At 34.2% G+C, this 21520-nt stretch overlaps 1 protein-coding gene across 4 annotated transcripts in view; it reads right to left on the minus strand.

The window, feature by feature from the left end:
* Window positions 1–17083, minus strand: part of LHX2 (LIM homeobox 2) — a 36158-nt gene extending 19075 nt beyond the window's left edge. The window contains exons 1-3 of one of the 4 annotated variants that reach the window (XM_056539366.1): window positions 16932–17083; window positions 6072–6274; window positions 4792–5171 (exon numbers count right to left, since the gene is read on the minus strand). In XM_056539366.1, coding sequence (XP_056395341.1) covers window positions 4792–5171; window positions 6072–6271 — 580 coding nt within the window. In that variant the 5' untranslated portion in view covers window positions 6272–6274; window positions 16932–17083. Of the gene's footprint in view, window positions 1–4791; window positions 5172–6071; window positions 6275–8599; window positions 8724–9547; window positions 10465–16931 lie in introns of those variants that run through there. The other 3 variants (XM_056539367.1, XM_056539365.1, XM_056539368.1) reach the window with 3 other exon arrangements.
* Window positions 17084–21520: the final 4437 nt, after the last annotated feature.

A 21520-nucleotide genomic window follows, 5' to 3' on the forward strand; every position in this document is an offset into this window, starting at 1 on the left:
CTACATCTCTTGGGTCCCAAAAGAAAAAAAATTTGAAAAACTGATTCTTCATGATATATCTTGTATCAGTTGAATAATATATGTATATATACATATATATATATATATATATATATATATATATATATATATATTAACATGTCTTTTTACATTACTTTAACAAAAAGTCACAGCAAAAAAGCTCAAATTTTGAGCTAACAAGCAGATTTTTGTAATGTGTACATGTAGTTAGAACCCCATATACCCCGTAGTACACTCACATAGTGCTTTCTACATCTGTAGCATATCATTAATACAAGTTACTCATATATTATTAACCAATATTAAAGCAATTATTTTGCTAATAAATTAGATTTTTAATGGCTTATCATATTTATTTTAATCTTATTAATAATATATGAACATGTTCATTTATATTAATAATTTGTGTATTAAATTGTGTACAATTTGCTTCAGTATTTAAATCTTCTCCAAATCCAAAACCCCCCTTCCCCCACCCCTCCCTGGACATTGAAATTGTTTGCACTGCACATACCCATAACCGCCCCTAGGAGGAGCTGGCGAGCTGTATTTCTCAGGCAGCGTCACCAGGAGAACATTAAAGCATTGTCACTTCAGGCTGCTTTTAAATAACAGAAGCTCAAGTTGCTCCTTTCAATCCTATTTATCGATTTATAATAAATACAAAAAATAAATACATTTTGATTACTATCATGGAGCTTTATTTTATATTAACTTTTGCGGTTCTTTGGGTTAAGATGTGTTTTACAACACACTGGACGTTTCCATTCATAGATATGTGTAAGATTTACTATATATATATATATATATCTGTTTATTTAGTTATTTAATCTAATACTATTTGAATATATATTCATTATATCCTATATTAACGGTTCTCTATTGTAGCTAACACCATTCAGGGTTTGTATTGTTGGCCGGTGTTGTATTTTATTTCGTATCTCAGGATTTCTCTCATCGCTCATTTATTTGGCTATGTTGATTATATTTCCGTTGCCTTCCTGGGTGTCACAAGCCCCATGTGATAAAATAATTACAGAGTATCAGATTTCTGACCGACATAATCGTTCAGTAATTATAGATTTTCAGTGGGAATTGTTGTAAAAAAAAAAAAACACCAGCTAAAAAACTGAGCAATGTTTATATTCTTGTATGTACACGTGTCTATAGTTATAATATGAATGTACTGTATTATATATTATTAATACCAATATGGTCTTTGGATTCATGGATACAGTAAATGGAAGATAGATAGATAGATAAATAGATAGATAGATGGAATCAGTATAAACACTTAAGATATAACATATATTTGTTATTTTATTATTCCTTTTTAAATACAATTCATGGAGTTCCATTAACCCTTTACCTTGTGATAAAGAAATGGATGTTGATACCATGCATGACCCATTCCTTGTAGACTTGATGCTGTACATGGAAGATATGAGGATAAAGTCTAGGCTTATATCTACCTCTAGAGGAGCAGCCCCATCATGGAGTCAGCACTCAGGAGCCCATTTCCTCTTACATTAAACCCCCATTGTCTTGAAAAAAAGCGTAAACTCACAATAGTCAGAGAAAGCTAAACCCAGGACAATGCAGAGCACCCTCACAATAAACTTTCACTATGCAATCCATATACTTGCTTTCTTCCCTGGGAATTAAGTCCTCATGTAGGGATTCAGCCGCAGCATTCACCCCAAAGACTGCTCTCCAGGGGGGGAGGGTAGAGATCTCTCTGCTCTCAATGTCCCATTGCTATGTAAACACCTTGTCAATAGTCTATTAAACAAACAACATACACAGGATGATTGTAACTCAGTGGTCAACAACACTACAGTACACTATATGGTCCATTACACTATCACAATGCTAGGGCTAGGAGACAGAAATACAGATATTACATCATTAGTAGTAGTAATCATAAAAGTAGTAGTAGTACTGTAAACACTATGACTATTACCATTACTACAACTACTATTACTTATATTATTACTATAATATTTACCAGTACTACTACAAATATTATTACCACTATTATTACTAATGATACTGTTGTTATCAATAGTATCATTAGAAATTGCTACTTTGATCTTCAATATTATTAGCACCTTAATTGCTATTATTTTTTGCTAATATGTATTTATTATAATAACGTTATTAAAATGATGGCCTCAGTTGTTTCTACTCCTTGTATTATGATAATTATTTATAATTACAACTACTGTTACAATGATTAATAATTCTACTATAGTTCCTTGTAATACCTCAATTACCAATATTATTACTTCTGCAAACATTAACATAAGTTCTAGCAGTGATCACAGTCTCCTCTAGATGACCTATCTCTAGTATATCGACTACACATGAGGCCTGGCATTAACAATTTGTGGTCAGAACCCGTGCCAGGACCCACACAACTAGCACAGGGACACTAGGGTGCCTTCATTTTATGGGGAGACTATGACTGGAAAGTATAAAAGGTTCCCATGTTGTGCAAAGTGTTGGCACCAGTCACAGGTAGCATATCCCACTTTCTACTTTACAGGTGCTCCTGTAGGAGAACTATCCCAGGCCTTGATTTACTGACCTTAAAAAAAAGCCATTAGCCTTCTATACTAGAAGCTGAGGGAGAATTCCGCTCACATAGAGGGGAGAGGGATGGAGGCTTTTTGAAGTCCTAGTTCCCTTCTGAGCTATTTTCTGCTTGTCAAGATCCATACACATCCAAATTGCCCCAGCTAAATCTCCTGGACCTTGCACAGTTATTGGGGCACAATAGCAGCTCTTTACCCCTTAACAAAGAACACAGGGACTAAACAGGATTAATACAGATAGGGCTGTGTTCGCTAAATGGTTAAACGTTAACCCTTTTGGTGCCAACTGGACCACAAATACTTATCTTAAAAAAATGGGGGAAAAAAGTATTTGACAAAAGCAGATTTCCGCCTGAGAGGTGACATGATGGACTAAGTATAACAGCTTCATGGACTGAGTATGAGGGATAACATAAATGCACACAAAAAATTAGATATGTCTGTCTTTAAATATTATCTACATATTCTTCATGTAAACACACACAATGTTATTCTATGTGTATTCTATCTACTTACCTACATAATATCTATGTATAGACATGCAAAAAATTCATTTCTACTGGACATATACATATTACCTTTTAATAGTTTTATATATATATATATATATATATATATATATCATATCTATCAATATATCTATCTTTTATTCATCTCATCAGTTTGTTTTACTATCTCACCCTATATGTTAAACTCTATACTATCCCCATTTTATCTGCTTAAATATCTCTATCTGTATTAGTTATTTATTTATTTATATTTATTTATTTACCTCTTTTATCCATGGCTCTATATTCTATTTATCTATCTATTCTTATCTTAAAAGAACATTTTTATCTAAACAGTGTGGCAAAACCTTTTGATCCAGCAAGTACAATAGACACCCCAGAATTTCCCTATCAACAAAAGTTATTTATCTAGTTGAGACTTTGCCCATATTTACAGGAAAATTCGAAAAAAAAAAAGAACTTACACATCCACATCACTATTCATTAACATCAGTAATTCAGAAATCACTCAATCTTTTGCCAATATTTTCAGACCACATCATTCTAATCTCCATTTCCCATTTCACCCTATTTAAAACAAACCAGCAAAAATGCAAAGTTCTATCCCTCTTGCCTTTATAAAGAACCAGACGCCATGTTATTAACAATAGCAATGATTATAATCATTCTAATAATATCAGCTATAAAAGACTCAAGTTTAATATTTCCAATGCCAAAAGCAATGTATTATGTGATATTTTATAAACTAGAATTTTATATATCCACTTCGTCTTCTTCTCCCTAATTAACTTTTCATAGAAGACATTTCATTTTACCCACAATGAACACACACACACACACCTATATATGTATATATATATATATATATATATATATATATTAATAATATATATGTATATCTAATAATTAGCTGTTCACATATACAATAACATACAATTAATAATCGTTCATGAGTCATAGGCTGCTGGGTATGATTTTAGAGGGGAAATTGGTCTGCTCTTTATGAGGTGACGTATAAAGCAGGGACCAGAATTGTGTTACTGGGTGTAATTATTAACACAAATACAGTCAGGAAAGCCGCAATCACAGCCTATTTCTGTTATTTATTGAGCGCTTCTGTGCAGACTGGAACCTGATGCAGGAGCTGCACTGCCACTCACATCTGATTACCAAACACTCCACTCAGGCCTGGCACCTGCAACACCTGCTTAATCTCTTAGCATGCACAATGTGCACCCTTTTCAGTATTGCTAGGGTTAATATAGATAATGTAATAGTGTCTTCTTAGGGTAATATATCACATTTTTAGCTTTATTTTTTACCTCGACTTTGCACAGTGCTCACTTCCTCTGCATCCTTATATTTTGCAGTCCCATTATAGTTCTGATCCCTTGAGGTAGTGCAGCTAGTCTTCCTTGATCAGATGAGCTCCTTGAAGAAGCATCTTCCCTTCTACCTTATTGCCATTCACTGCACTTCTACCTGAAGTGAAGAAATGCTAAGATCCTGGCGCCTGCAATTACCAGCTTGACAGCACTCGATGCAAATAATTATCCCCAGCCAGGCTATTATTATCAGTTGAGATTTAATAAATGGAAGCTGTTTTGTGTAATCAAGAGGAAAACACAACATTAGGAATAAATGAGAATGCTGCTGCTGCTTACCTGCATTGTAGGCTGCCAGGTCTGCACCAGGCCCTGGACTCTTCCTCTTCCTAGGCCTGCCCTTCTGCACAGTCCCCACACCATTGTAATAAGGCAGCCCCAAGGAGGTAGCCCCAGACCCCAGTCCTGAACCCTTCCCTGATGTCACATCCGAGTGATTAAAATGGACTTGATACTCTCCCTGGATTAAAGTCTCAAAGTGGAGCCTGCAGTAGACCAGATTGTCCTTCATCCCAAAATGGTCCCCAGTGGTCAACATTTTGTTGCAAGTGTTGCAGGTAAAGCAGTTGAGGTGGTAGACTAAGTCCCTGGCTCTCATGACCATCTCAGAGGCCGAGATCCCCAAGTGACATCTGGCACATCTCTGGACTGAAAACCTCCTGAAAATACAGAGTAAGGGCACGGTTATAGCCAATTAAGTCAGGACAGAAGAACTTTCTCTGGGTTTAAAATTATTTTTTTTATAAATAAAAGCTTCTCATATCATTCACACATCTATGTTAATGTTTATAAAACTGGACATAAGTAACAGAAAGTATTTATTATCTTTTAGACTAGAGTCAATTAACCCTTCCTCATCCCAGTCCCAAATAGCTGCTCACATTGGACTACAGATTACAAAACCAATGTAAGCAATATACATTAGGATGTGTGCTCCTTTAAGGAACACCTACCCTCAGCACTGCATGTGACGTGTTAATCATAACACTCAGCGACATGCAGAATTTTAATTACCTAATACCAATGCCAGGGAAAATTAAGGTATCACTGTACCCCTTGTATATGCTCACAATAGTTCTGAAAGCTGAGCTATCAAGAGATATTTGTCAACATTCTTAAACTTAAGGGAAGGCCACTGTCAGAATATGACATTTTTTTTTTAAATTAAAGAGATTTAGAAGAAATCATAGCATTCTTTTTTATTGTTGATATGTTATTTTAGTGGTTTATGGTGATGGCGGTAGTATTATTGTAAGAGAAAGTGATATAATCATAACCTGGTGTGGGTTTGGGTTTTATAAGTCGAAAAGTTGTTGTTTTTAATATTGTAAGACTCAAGGTTGGTATTAATGGTATTAATAAAATGTACATGAAATAACTGTGGCCTGGGTTGTGTAGATTGGTAACATTTATGTAATTTATAGCATTAACATTATTAATTTCAATACTTTTTTAATTAATTGTAGATATATATATATATATATATATATATATATATATATATATATATAGTGACATTGATTGAAAGTTCACATGAACCTCTTGTAGGGCACTCATACCTGTAATAGTCCTCTTTGCAGTAGATGCTGCCATCTTTACTGAAGCAAGTCAGCTCAGACTCCAAGTTTAATTTACATTCACAACACTTCAAGCAACGCATGTGCCACTGTTTGTCCACTGCCAGGAGGTAATACCTGTCCGAGATCTTCCCTCCACAGCCGGCACACAGAGCAGCCCTGTCATTGCTAATGGAGGGCATCGTCTGGGGGGTAAATATGAAAACATTAATATTAGCACACACTCTTGCCATCATACACAAAGCACTTTATCAACTTCCTCCAAGAGCTTACAATCAAAATCTAATGTAAATGCTTCACTGGACATTATCACTTCAGAGCCTGGCAATATTTACAGGCAAAAACTTGCAATAATGGAAAAAAAAATGTCAAATTGAAAATTTACAAGTATCAGCATAAAACTCATGAAATCCTTTACATTAGCCCTAAAAGCTTACAATCCAATAATAAATGAATGTGCAATGTACAAACAACTTGCACTTTCATATAAATCTATATACAATAATTAAGGAATAATACAGTATTGTAATAAAAAAGAAGAACAGAAACCCATCTAAGCTATTAGGTAGCAAAGAATAATGGGAAGCACAGAGCATTGCCAGGCAGCTGAATGGGTTAAATATTATTTGAATCCAAGCTTTAGTTTTTTTTAATCAATTACAGATTTTTTTGGGTCTGTATTAGGCTAAGTTTCCACTTGGTTTTTTTTCTGCCAGTTTTTGAAAAACTGCCACTGCAGTTTTTGAGCCAAAGCCAGAAATGTATTCAAAAGGAATAGGACATATAAAGGAAGGACTTATACTTCTCCTCCCTTATGGATCCACTTCTGACTTTGGCTCAAAAATTGCAGTGGCAGTTTTTCAAAAACTGCCAGAAAAAAACCAAGTGGAAACTTAGCCTAAAAGTATATATTTATAGTCTGCCTGGACATTTTTGGTAAATTTTATTTTTTTACTTTGGTAGGGATATCTCTATGTAACAAAAATGTTACAATTATAAGGCCATTTGGCGTTGCTGTTCATTTTTATTTATGAATCCATATTCATCCACTGTGCACGTGTAGATAGCACTGAAAACAGCCACTAGCTTTACACTGGAGACGTAGACTGATCGCAGGAAATACCGATCACTGGACTCACTGTTAATAATTTTATAAGCAATTTCCTGGAAAGTCACATCACTGGGAATACAAACGCTGTACATATCAGACACTAATTAGCAAAATTTAGAAAGTAAAACTAATAAAGTAGATTATAAGGCAGAGGAGTTTGTTGTATACTATTATTTTATTTTTATTTCTTTTTTACTTTTAGGTGTTTTAAAAACTTTTTAATATTTATTTGTAAATAAAAAAGAAATATTGGAAATCATTGCTATACTAAAGGGAATGACCTGATACACAGACAGTGATGTGAAATCCACATAGAGCTCTAGTTATCTATATATTTAACTTTTTTCTGTTTATTGGTTATGCCTTTTTGAAAGGTAAAATACATATTTTCTGACTTAGATGTATAACTAAATGATATGAGTCAACGTTTAGTACTTACAACTTCTGATCAAATAAATGCACTGATTTTGGATTACTTTGCATTGCTTTATATAAAAAATGCTTTACAAAATAAACCAAAACCCATTTTACAAAATAATGATAAACCTCAAGGCAACATTGATTCCACAATATATATTTTTTTTAATTTCAATGTACATATATTATCGTAGCTTCTTTCATTTTTTTTTTGTTTCTTTTTTTATTTTAAGCATTTTGCTAATTCACTTACATAAGATTTATTATTTGGTTTTTTATTATATATTTTTCGATTTTATATTGGATTTTAAGTTTTTAAGTGCTGTTTGATTCTGGTATAATATAAATGATATAATTAAGTAAATTATACACAGATTACTGTTCTACCTTCTGTTTTACATTATATGTATTACTGTTTGAAGTAGAAGTATTAGAACTAGTAGTAGCAACAACAGTTATATTATAACTATTATGATATAACAGTTAACACTATTATTTGTTTATCTTTAATTCAATATAATTGTAGCCTACAGCTGTGGCCCCTCCCTATCCAGACTTGAATCTCGGCCACTACCTACTATCTCTGTTTCCCCTCTGTCTATAGCAGAGCTGATGGAATATTGACATATATATATATATATATATATATATATATATATACATATATATAAATACACACACACACACATATATATATATATATATATATATATATATATACATTGTTCCCTAGTTTTATCCTTCATTGACAAAGTATACAGAATCTACCCACAGATGTTCATTTTTTTTTTAGCAAATTATATTTTTTATTTTAGATCATTTTAAAATGATAGCAATGTTTAAATAATAAAATATTTATATAAATGAAATATTATAATAATTTGGCAATTTTTCTTGCTATTTATATTGTCTGGCTATTTTTTTATTCATCTATATTCATCTACTGTGCACATATAGAAAACACAGAAAAGGAGTCACTCACTTTAGAATTGGAGATACCGGCTGGTCGCAGGAAAAAACCTTCACTGGACTGTACTCACTACTATTAATTTTATAAGCAATTTCCTGGAAAGTCACATCACTGGAAATACAAACTCTATATATATCAGGCACTGATGGGCAAAATAAAGAAAAAAACATAATAGAAAATGACCTATTTAAATACTAAACAGAGCAAGAGATCTTTTATTTTATTATATAAACATTTTTATTTTTTTTATATTTGTAAATAAAAAAATATAACTAAAAAAAATCACATATTTTAAAAATTGCTATAGATATATAATTTTATGTTTGTTGATTGTCTTCTCTGTCCAGTAGTTTAGAATGATTTTTTCTAATTTAGTTAAACATTTAACCACAAATAATAGTTATGACTACAGATCAAATACACTGATGAAAACATACATGTCGGTTTTCTTTCCTTTGTGTTGCATTATAGTCTATAAAATATTTAACAAAGATTAGAATAAATTCATTTTGTATTATTTTGTTTATCTTAAAAATAATCGAAAATAATATTTTTACTTTATATTTGCTATAAAGATTTCAATGGCTTTTTAGTTATTGTATTGTTTTAGTTATATGGACTCTCAATACCTACCATAAGTTGTTTAGTTACATATACATACAAATATAGTAGATTTTTAGGTGCAAGATATTATAACAATACTATTGTAATTTGATAATGGCATTATACAGAAATATAAGTAAATTATACCCAGAGATTGCTGCTCATTCTTCTATTTTACATTACACGTATTATTGTTATAATTACTGTTGCATTTTCTATCGTTATTATAACTAGCAGTGCTACTATTAGCAGTAATAACAGTTATCAGTATTATTTGTTTATCTTAGATTTCATGTCATTGTAGCTTGCAGCCCTGGCCTCTCCCCTCCCCATACTGAAATCCCGGCCGCTGCCTACCGTCTCAGTCTCCCCTCTGTCTATGGCAGAGCTGATGGCTGAGGCTTCAGTTTTGGATCTTCTGTCCATCTCGTCGATGACCCCATGCATCTCCCCCCCTGAAAGACTGTGGAAAAGCATCTCTGGAGCGTGGAAAGAACACGTGTGGTGGGAATCTTTACAGATGCTGCGGTAGTTGCAACCTACTTCCAGAAACTGAAGTCCTAAGCCATGCATTGACTGTCCCCCCTGAGGAGCAGACTGGTTCCTGGGACCTTTTTTTTGCCGATGATGAAACCAAAAACCCACTGGTGTTAAAAGTCAATGTCCTAAGAAGGTGTCCTTCCTCAAGAATGTCATGTGATGATCCCGATAGCTAGAAGGCTAACCTTGAGGACATTGTTGCGGCTGCTGGTGTGGTGGGGATCCTCAGGTGGCCTCTGGAGTTGCAGGACTTCTCGGTATGGTCGCAAGCACAACTGTCCTAAAGCTTTAAATGCTATAAAGATCAGATGAAAAAGATGCAATTAGACATCTTGGCCTTTCACAGTGCAGAAGGGACAGGATCCAGTAATCATCTGCAACATCTTTGATTCAGTCCTCCAAAAAAGGAACAGAAGTTTGTGCACCGGAGAAATAGATTTCTTATTTATTGATCACAACTAAATTACCCAAATCAACTTGAGAGTGGTGTGTGGGTCCTGTGGATCTTCCTGCAGGCAGGGCTGAGTATGAGTAATGGGGGAGGAGGGTCTTCTGCATGGACTTGGTGTAATCCCTTAAAGTGAGAAGCTCTCTTCTTTATTTCTGTTCTGCAGTCCTGTGTGCACTGAGCTCTGCACCTTTTCTACAGGGCCTGTGATGTCATCACAGGCTTCTTCCCTATTGGCTGCTGCCTGCCACTGGCTGCTTATTATAGATAGCACTGGGTGTATGGGGTGGGGGACACAGCAGTGTGCATGCAGCAGAGGGTCTGTTCTGCTCTCCCTAATAATATGCTACCCTGTACCATAACATTAGAAGGAACATGGGTTCTGCATCTTTATCCTTAAATCATCTATTCTTTCTAATAACAAGCTTTACAAGGATATTTCAACAGGATGCACCAATTCTTGCTCAAAACGTTATGTGATAATACATATAGTATTATTAAAATATTATAATAAAGTAGTTGTTGCTATTATAACTATAATTATCATTGCTGCACAATATTGTGTTAAGTGCAATAGATTGGATAATATACACTTAGGTAAAGGTCATTAATATAAAACACAGTTATAATGAATAGAACGTCCTTATAATAGTATAATGCATTCAATAATGTTTAAAAAGTACACCCTTGTCAGGTCTCCTAAAGTATCAATGTCTTTCACATTCACTATCAATGAGAATACATGAGGTATCTCTTCTAATACAAAAGCATTTTAGAAATGTGGATGGAATTTAAAAATCCAAGGGAAAAAAAAGAACAGGAGGAGGGGATTAGAGGAAAGGTTAACTCCTTAGGCACAAGAAGATCCGTGCAGAACGTATGTAATTGTAGGCAGCTTTCCAGCAGCAGGAGGGTTAACCAAGATCAATTAGAAAAAGAGTTGTTGATTAGAAAGCCAAACATTTAGTGTAACAAATTTGGCAGTTCAGGCTCCAAATCCATCAGAGACATAGCAAAGGGTGTATACTGTATACATATCCTCCCATCCAGTCAGGGTATAAAATATTTAGTTATTCATGAAATAGATCCAATGATACAACATAGATGCTGCTAACAATCCACTGACATACTGCATCAGCACAGGCAGAAATGGACATGAGACACAGCAATTCTCCACTTATATTCTGAAGATAGATGAATAGATATAAGATGGAAGGATGCATGGATGGATGGATGGATGGATGGATAGACAGATAGATTTGAGAGGGAAAAAAATATAGATGAGATTGGATAGATAGATATACAGATATGAGATAGATAGATATGAGATAGATAGATATGAGATAGATAGATAGATAGATAGACAGATATGAGATAAATAGATATTAGATAGATCGATAGATAGATAGATAGATATTAAATAGATAATAATAATGATAATAATAATAAGTATTATCATACAAAAATAGACATATTATAATAATTATTATTATTATGATAATCATCATCATTATTATTTTTATTAATATCAATATTATTATTAATAATAACAATAATAATATTAGATAGACAACAGGTTTAAATATAGAATATAAATTATTATTACTATTATTATAGATAGAATAGTATTCTGATAGATTCATAACTACTTTACGTACTGCATTTATGTATAATTCTATTAATCATAATACAATATCAGTTCTAGGATTTAAACTTATAGAGTAAATCCATCTTTAAACAGACATCTTTGAATACATATTGGAGATATTCCCCTCCCATATTACACTTTACTCCTTTAATTAACTCCTTCAGCCCTAACAGCTTGAAGTTAACACTCTTATTGCCGGCAAAACTAACATTATATATATATATATATATATATATATATATATATGTATATAGATATATATATATATGTATATGTGTGTGTGTGTGTGTGTGTGTGTGTGTGAATAGTGGGTGAAGGAGGGCTAGCATATTATCCTGTGGAGATTTCCTTATAAACACAAGGACCTTTCAGAATTTGTAAGTAGCTGCCTAATCTGGCGCCTGTGGGATCTGCTCAGACCAACCCAATGCAGAGGAGTCTCCTGTACCAGAGCAGCAAAGACTATTTCTTCTGGCATCTTTATGATTTTGCTCAAAAGGAAATAAATGTTTAACCTCTTTTTGTCCAGGTGGAATTATAGAAAATAGAATTACTGGGGGTAAACTACATTTTGCCACTTTTGTCAACATCCTCCTTAATAAACGCAATATATTTAATAGTAGGAAGCAAATCCAAAATAACTAAACAATATACAACTTACAGTAAGAAGGGGAGATGGGCACTATTTTAATATATTAGAATAGAGAAATAGAATACAACCCATGGTGTAAACATGGTCAATGGAACGGGACAATGCAACAAATGTAACAAACATGAATGTCATGCAATTGTAGCTATGATTCTGCCTATTAAATATATACAAAGTATACATTTTTGTTATCTTTAAACTGATTGGTTATTCTCCAACTCCTGTATAAATACATGTCTCTGTTTCTAGGGTTACATTTAGATTGCTGAAGAGCAGCATCTTTGGGTTCAATGATGGTCCCACAACCTCTTATTCTGCAATAAGATGACAGGTGAACAAACCACAAATGCTGAGACTCCCCAGCCAACGCCTGTGTGTTGTAATCAACTATAGTATACCATCTGCCATCTACTTGGAGCCCAGAGCCTATACCAGCTCTCAGCCGAGCTAGTGTGACTAAAGCCCAACAAAGGGACCATGCACAAGGCACAAGGCTAGGAGCCTGGTGTACAATCACTGTCACCAGCTAAACCCTGTATGTGTCACGTTAATAGGATCATCTCTGCTGGGATTGGCTGGACCTGGGATGGCACAGGTAAGTAAGGGGTTAAAAGAGGAATCAGTGGGAAGAAGTGAGGAGGAGGATGTGATTGATCTGTCATATGTTTCCCAAGTCTCATACCGTCATTAAGACTTAATATATAGCAGGGCATACAATAAAGCAGGAATTAAAACATGGTTGTAGCTAGAGGCAGCCTGCACATTGTCTGCTGTGGTGTTATGTCTTCATAGATCAGTCAGTGACATTGGGTAATTAATCATTTTACTCACATGGAAATAGGGCCTAATCCATTCATTGCCTGCACTGGTGTAACAAGCAGCAGATCACTCTTCTTCTCTACATCCAGGAGAGGAGACAATGATGTATATAGAGCTGATGGGATGTGGGCTAAGGACCTCATGCTTTGTGGTCATGTTAACTGCATTGTTTATGCTCTGTGGATGTGTTCTTCACTTTCCAGGCACTGATGTTCTGCTAACACATGAGGCACTTTGCTTTTTGACAGCAAGATCAGATCTACAGTTCTTGTCGTCCCTGGAGGATACCTGTATACTTCTGTAGAAAGAATCCCTCATTCATATTAAACCCTGTGCAGGCAATAAATAGACACAAAAAATATAGCACAATGATATTAACTACATTTACAATGGAAGGGACCATTGCTAGATTTATCACCAGCCTACTGGTGGTGGGACACATGCAAGTAAATTGATAAGGGCAATGTGGTGTAAAAAAGACTTGGCGTAGTAGAAATGGGGGGAAATAACATGTTACGGTTAATGATTTCATTGATATAGAGGTAGATAGATAGATAGAGAGACAGAGTACAGCTATAGCAAGTCACCAAAGTCAATCTGAGTTTGATCTTCAACACAACTCATAGACATCACTATGTATTATATCACTTTACATAGGACATACCTAATCTCAGCGAGTTATGAGTGTGAATAGAAGAATTTAAAGATAGAGTCAGCTTCATGTGTTTATAGATCAAGAGAAAAGAGATAGAGAATATATATATTTTTAATACTTTAAATTGCATTTAAAGAAAAAAAAAAAAAAACATCTCCCAAATTATTTTAGTTGTAGCACAAGCCAGAACATCACTAATGGTGGTAACTGGCAGTAAATGATTAAGGACGTATGTAGCAGAGTTAAGTTTACTTATGATATTGCCTTATGTTTCATTCATTCGACATTTACCCAGTGATTGAAGTGCATAAAACTGGCAAATGTAAAAGAAAAATTCAGCTCAATATCTGGATTTTCCAGCAAATATAGTGAATGGAGATAGGCGGGTTTTAAATAGTAGTAGGGTACATCAGCCAAAGTATACACCAACTACATACTGGGCAAACTAATCCTAAACTTTCACAAGGACAGAAAAATAATCAATAAAATAAAAGTAGATAACCGATTTGATCTATTCTCATCACAATATGATAGAACATTCCCTGGCGTTGAGCTCTCTCACAATTGATGGAGAGCAGTTTGGGTTTTATAGATGTATTTAGGGGGGAGGGGGTCCTGCTGCTGGAAATCTGTCTACAGTTGATTTTCTTGTAAGAGAAGTGTTGCTGAAAACCTTAAAACATCCGCATTCTTTATTACAACAGTATCCAATTACTGTGCAACCAAAGCAAGAGCTACAAGTAGCCAGGGAATGGGGGGGTTAATTGCTAAAGCCCCACTTAACACATTTCATTCCTATCCACCCCCCCCCCCCCCCCCCCCCCCCCCCCCCCCGCCCCCCCCCCTCCCCCCCCCTCCATCTTAGGTGTCCCACAAAATATCCTGCACACAGCAGCAAAGACACCTCTATAGAAGGATCAGGGTTGCAAATCACACTGACAATGGGAATAGCTGCTTAATGCACTCACATACCATCCATCTCACAACAGTCTGCGTGTGCTGGGTAGTATTATCGTTATTAGTATTAGAATAATAGGTTGTGCTATGGTGTATGATGTGTGATGGGCTGTGTGTAAACTTCTGCAATTAATACTTAGATCCCTCTACTTCTCCTGTCTGACCATCACTCAAATCATCACATCCGCGACTGCAAGAGGAAAACTAGACTACTGTGTATATGCTACATCTATCTATCATTAGTCGTTTTCTATGCACATATTCTATCTGCTTACATACGTACAATTTCATCTAATTTTGTTTCTGTACATTTCACATATATAATATATATATATATATATATATATATATATATATAGTTAAATACATGTTTTATTTCCTTACTATTTAGAATGATAGATAGATAGACTATAGATAGATAGATAAATAGACTATTTCAGATACATTAAGTGCAGGGTCAGGCACGCTAAGGCAAAGGTCATCCCCAGCTACTCAGAGATTACCCCTCTGTGCATTTAGTTAGAAAACTTTACATCCTGTTTAACAGAACTTAAACTAATAAAGATATATGACAAAAGATAATAGATGGATAGATAGACTATAAGTTGCTACATTCTATCACCAGGATAGTATTTTTTTAAACGTATTCTTTATCTATCTAATTTACACCAGCACCAAGTGTACAATCCCTTTACATTCCTTGACTTACTAAATGTGAGTTAAATCATCTATATACCTATGTCACCTATGAGATCTGTATATATGATCATTACAGGACATTGCTAGGGCTAGTGAGATTTGATAATGTTACACTAGTCCCGGAATGATAAGTTGTGGTGAAAAATACCTTTTATTTTACTGTTATTGTTTTTTTCTTTTTTGTTATAAATACTATATTAGCTGTTGTATAAATATATCACGTTTGATATATTATACAACAGGAAAAAGATTGAAAGGGCCAAGCAGGGGTCCATAAACTCCATATCAATGAAGGCTCAGGTGTACTGTGCTTCTATGAGACTCCCTCCCCATCTCCTCCCAAATCCGGCTTGTTTGTATTGTGCTGGCATTAATGAGACAGGTATGTGTTTAATTACTGGGAATAGATCGGCACCATACAATGACTGCACATCCTTCTGCCAGCAGCCTTATGAATTATACTGGCATATTCTATATTATTATGATGCAAATGCAGAAATCCACACCTCTGAATGTCAATCCCTGCCTGTATGTATAGGAAAGGCTGCAATCCTCCTAGCATCTGCTGGATCACACAAGCCTCTTTTCTAAGAGGGACCATTTTCATATGATGATATTGTAATATGATCTGCAATGACAGAATGCATGACAGTTGTCCCACAATACATGGCAAGTCAGTCAAAGGACAGCAGCGACATTTGGATAATTAGCACCCATTGGGCAGTCAATCAGGCGCAGAGGACAAGCTGAAAAAAAAACCCACAGAGGACTTGGAAACAAAAGGTGCCCAGCCTGCCCAGGATTAACTGCTCCAAAGCGATCTAAATGCTTTTGTATCCAGTGCTCCCTGCATCCTCCCAGGGACCCCACTGAGGCAGCACCAGGGTTAAACCTCCTTTCTTTCACCTTTTCTGTGCAACAACACAAAAGCTCTAGATATATCTATTTGTTCTAAGAGCATGTAAGTTGGTTTTTCCTGAGCCCGGCAAATAATAAAAGGGTGAATCCTCTATTTCCAGTGCTAGAGATTAATTTCATTACAGGCTTATTTAGCTTTGTGTAATAAATTAGCAAAATTCTACTAAACACTCCAATAATAGGCTCTCGGGGAGGAAATAATAAGGCATTGAGACTTTATGGCCACAGTCAAATCTTTGCAACTAGCAGAACCTGGCAGCAACAACATAAGGGTCCCCATACTCCAATGTGCATAGACTATGGCCCCTATGGACAGATGGGAGTTAGGGAATGGGGTGCTGAAGGGCCAGAGCACACCCCTTTGCCGTCCCATGCGATGTAACAGAGGAGAGAGAAAGGAGCTCTTACCTTGCTTGTCCAAATAGTATGGGCAGAGCAGACCTGAAGGCTCCTGTGTGCTGTTCTCTGGGTGGGGTATATTCTGCTATATGCATATGTACAGTAACACAGAGAAGGGAGTGTGTGTGTGAGTCTCTATAAATCAGCCCTATTCTTTTCTGCATGGTACAGTCTACACTACTGAGCACCTATCTCCACTCAGTTGGCATACATGGCTTGGCACATAAGGGGCTGACTGTATAGAAAGATGCTACTCAGCAAGAATACCATGGTAATGATCATCATCCACAGCCCTCTGCAGCACATAGTTCCTCCTAGAGGCTCATTTCTCATGTCATTGTCACTATTATATGAAAATACTAAAACAGGATACATATTTCTATATATACAGCTTGCTTTTGATGTTGGTTGTCTATTTTAACCCTAATTTCTGTCAATTCAAGCACAGCTATAGAGTAAAAGTATTCAATTGTTTAGTGCCATAGAAACGTCTCTGCACCTTAAGTAGCAAGAACTATAAAAATCAATGAAAACCCCACCACAGTAGACGGCTCCGGATGATTTCACTCCAACAACATAAAAAATGATCAGAAAATCTAGGCTGTGACAAATGTATGGCATACTGATACATACTCTCACATACTGAGAACTTTTCGTGACTGCTGAAGGTCACAGGAACAGGTTTGAAGAACACTTACAATTTAATACCGTGGATGATGCGATAAAATACAGATATCCACAAATCGTATTAGTTAACCCCGTAATTACTAGCGAAAGACAACACAGACACGTATAAAAACTATTTATTAAGACGTTGAAGGTTGGTCATAATCATGTGGTGGAGTTCAATGTTTTGGGTATTTCTTTTTTTCGAAAATACAAAAAATGTAGAAACAGCAAACATCAGCGGAGAAGAAGAAAACTTAAGTTTTGTAAACAAAATATTGTTCACTTGAGAAAGTGCTGTGTGGACGTTACTTTTCTACAAAATAAGCTTCAGATAACATTACATGTATATATGTGTGTGTGTATATATATATATATATATATATATATATATATATATAAATTTATTTTTTACGTATGACAAATCTTTTAGAATCAATACAATAAGGCATCTTGTTAAGTATAGTACCAGAAATCTAGCGCTAACACCAAAGAATTGATAAAATTAAAAAAGGACAGATAGATAGTAGACAAATGTGTATAATTAGTACATAATTGTTAGATAGATACTATAAAGAAGTAGGTAAGATATAGATTAATGATAGATAGATAGATAGACAGATAATTAGTGTAGATATATATATGTGTGTGTGTGTATTTAACAAATTCATGACATTTAAATTTATGTTAGATCAATAGATAGATAGATAGATAGATAGACATAGTTATATAAGAAATAGACACTAGATAAAATACAGATTTATTTCAGATCTATCAAGAATACATTCATAATAAATAATGTATAGAAATAAATGAGCTACATAGATATATAGATATAGACAGATAGATAGATAATACATATTATAAATTATTAAGATAGATTTAGGTGCCCATATGATTGTTTAGCGCACTAAAATGTCCTTGTATGTTTTTGGATACCTCAATGATTAAGAAATAAAAAAAACATAAGAACACTGGAAATAAGTATATCACAGTAACAGGAAGATATATAACAGCCGACAGCTCCACCATATATTATGAGACATTCTTCACTAACAGGCAAAAAACGTATAAAAGAGTAAGCGCATTGCTATGTATGAATATAAACATTTTTATTAAGATATTGCAACTTGATATATAGACGTGTTGGTGATAGAGTCAAGCCATTTGTGTATTTCTTATATTTATCTTTTTATGTATGACAGTGATGTTCTTACAATGAATACAATAAATGGATCTTTATAATATTGTTGTCTTATTTTTAAACAAAGAGATCTAAATAAATGCACAGATAAATAAAAACATGATAGATAGATAGATAGATAGATAGATAGATAGATAGATAAATAAATAGATAGATAGATAGCTAAACATATAATAGATGGTTTAAACATATACATGTGATAGGAGAGAGAAAGAAAGAAAGATGCATTACTTTGCTATAGTGTATTTTTAAACAAGATCTAATGTAACATCAGTCGGGATCCTAAGATGTGAATACGCATGTATGTATATACAGATATAGATGGATGGAGAGATAGATAGATATGGTATAGATAGATAGATATGAGATACATAGATAGATATGGTATAGATAGATAGATATGAGATACATAGATAGATATGGTATAGATAGATAGATAGATAGATAGATAGATAGATATTAGATACATAGATAGATGATAGATATGAGATAGATAGGAGATAGATAGATAGATAGATAGATAGGAGATAGATAGATATTAGATAGATAGATAGATATTAGATAGATAGATAGATAGATAGATAGATAGATAGATAGATATGAGATAGATAAATAAATAGATAGATAGATATGAGATAGATATGGTATAGATAGATAGATAGATATTAGATAGATGCATAAATAGATGATAGATAGGAGATAGATAGATGGATATTAGATAGATAGATAGATAGGAGATAAATAGATAGATATGAAATAGATATGAGATAGATAAATAAATAAATAAATAAATAAATAGATATGAGATAGATAGAAATGAGATAGATAGATAGATATTAGATAGATGAATAGATAGATATGAGATAGATAGATAGATGATAGATATGAGACAGATAGATAGAGAGATATTAGATATATAAATAGATAGATATGAGATAGAAAGAAAGAATACAAGAACATGCATTAGATGGACAGACAAAAAGATAGATAGATATTAGATATATAAATAGATAGAAAAATAAATAAATAGATATGAGATAGATAGATAGATAGATGAACACACACTAGATAGATTGACAGATAAATGGATAGATACCAATACATTGGCACTAATACAAAATATAAGCATACAATGCTTCCTGGAAGGGAAAATCCAAGTGTCAAAACACTGTCAATTTACATCTATAAACCCATGTATTTCTCTAGTTTTGTTAAACCAATATTACAGACAATGGGAAATAAAAGGTTAATTGAAATCTGCATTGCCTTCATTGCTTGTACATGGTCCCCAATGCCCAATCCTTTACAGCTGACCTAAAACTAATTGAATTTATTATCTCAAGCATATGATTGTAGTAATCTACATCCCAATGTTAAGTGCCCTAATGCAGTGCACTGTTAATGACAGTGCCTGCTCCTTCTTTATTACTAATACCAACCTCTTAAGTGTGATTTATCTGCTATAGAATAATGCACAATGTGTCACCTCCTGGTCTGGATCATACAGGAGCTGGATTACACTTAATTGCACTGGCAATGAAAAGAGCCTGGGTGTTCATCAAAAGAAATTGAAGATAAACAATAAAATCATTAAATCTTTGCAGCACTAAGTGTAACTAATCAGTTGTGACTGAGGAACACAACACAAATAATGAATCTGTCATTGCAAAGGCTCTCATTAAATACAGCCAACATCAGGGTCCCTCTGCAAGGACCATGGTCCCTCCCCAAGTGCTTCTAGGCAAGACCGAGTGTCCTCATGTAGCTACCAATATATTCATCAGCTTCACTTTCAAATCCTTCAATAAAGCAACCTCCATTGACAAGGATTTCCGACTTACATGTATCACCCCATCTATGGTCTAAAAATGATAGAATACGATGAAAATCGATCTGTGGAATCATTAGAAAATTTATGGGAAATATTTTAACATTATGGTTAATTGTTCACTATGTGCCAAGTTAATATAGTGCATGCAGAATGTATGCCTATAGAGTTGCATATGTTTACCATTAAAAGGATACATTGGAAGAAAAAAATGTTTCAAATCAACTGGTGGCAGAAAGTTAAACAGATTTGTAAATTATTTCTATTTAAAAATTTTAATCTTTCCAGTACTTATCAGCTGCTGTATGCCCCAGAGGAAGTTGTGTAGTTCTTTCCAGTCTGACCACAGTTCTCTCTGCTGACACCTCTGTCCATGTCAGGAACTGTCCAGAATAGGAGCAAATCCCCAAAGTGAAACTCTCCTACTCTGGACAGTTCCTGATACGGATAGAGGTGGCAGCAGAGAGCAGTGTGGTCAGACTGGAAAGAACTAAACAACTTCCTGTGGAGCATACAGCAACTGATAAGTACTGGGAGGCTAAAGATTTTTTAAATAGAAGTAATTTACAAATGTGTTTAACTTTCTGGCAACAGTTGATTTGAAAACATTTTTTCCATCAGAGTGCCCCTTTAAATGAAAACCAAACATGGTGTGCATTCAGAAAACACTTAAGATAAACTGTATATTGAGTTGTGGTAATATAGGTACATTAATTGGCAAAATATGTTTCTTGCTTAACAAAAACTCTGTATATATATATATATATATATATATATATATATATATATATATATATGAGTTGTGCTTTATGCCTCAGCAATTTTATGGGTATTCCTGCCTATATAATTGTTGGTTTAACAATTTGGTTGATTTAACATTGATTCCAAAATATTACAAAC

Source organism: Hyla sarda, chromosome 9 (genome assembly GCF_029499605.1).
Source record: "Hyla sarda isolate aHylSar1 chromosome 9, aHylSar1.hap1, whole genome shotgun sequence".
NCBI lineage: Eukaryota > Metazoa > Chordata > Amphibia > Anura > Hylidae > Hyla > Hyla sarda.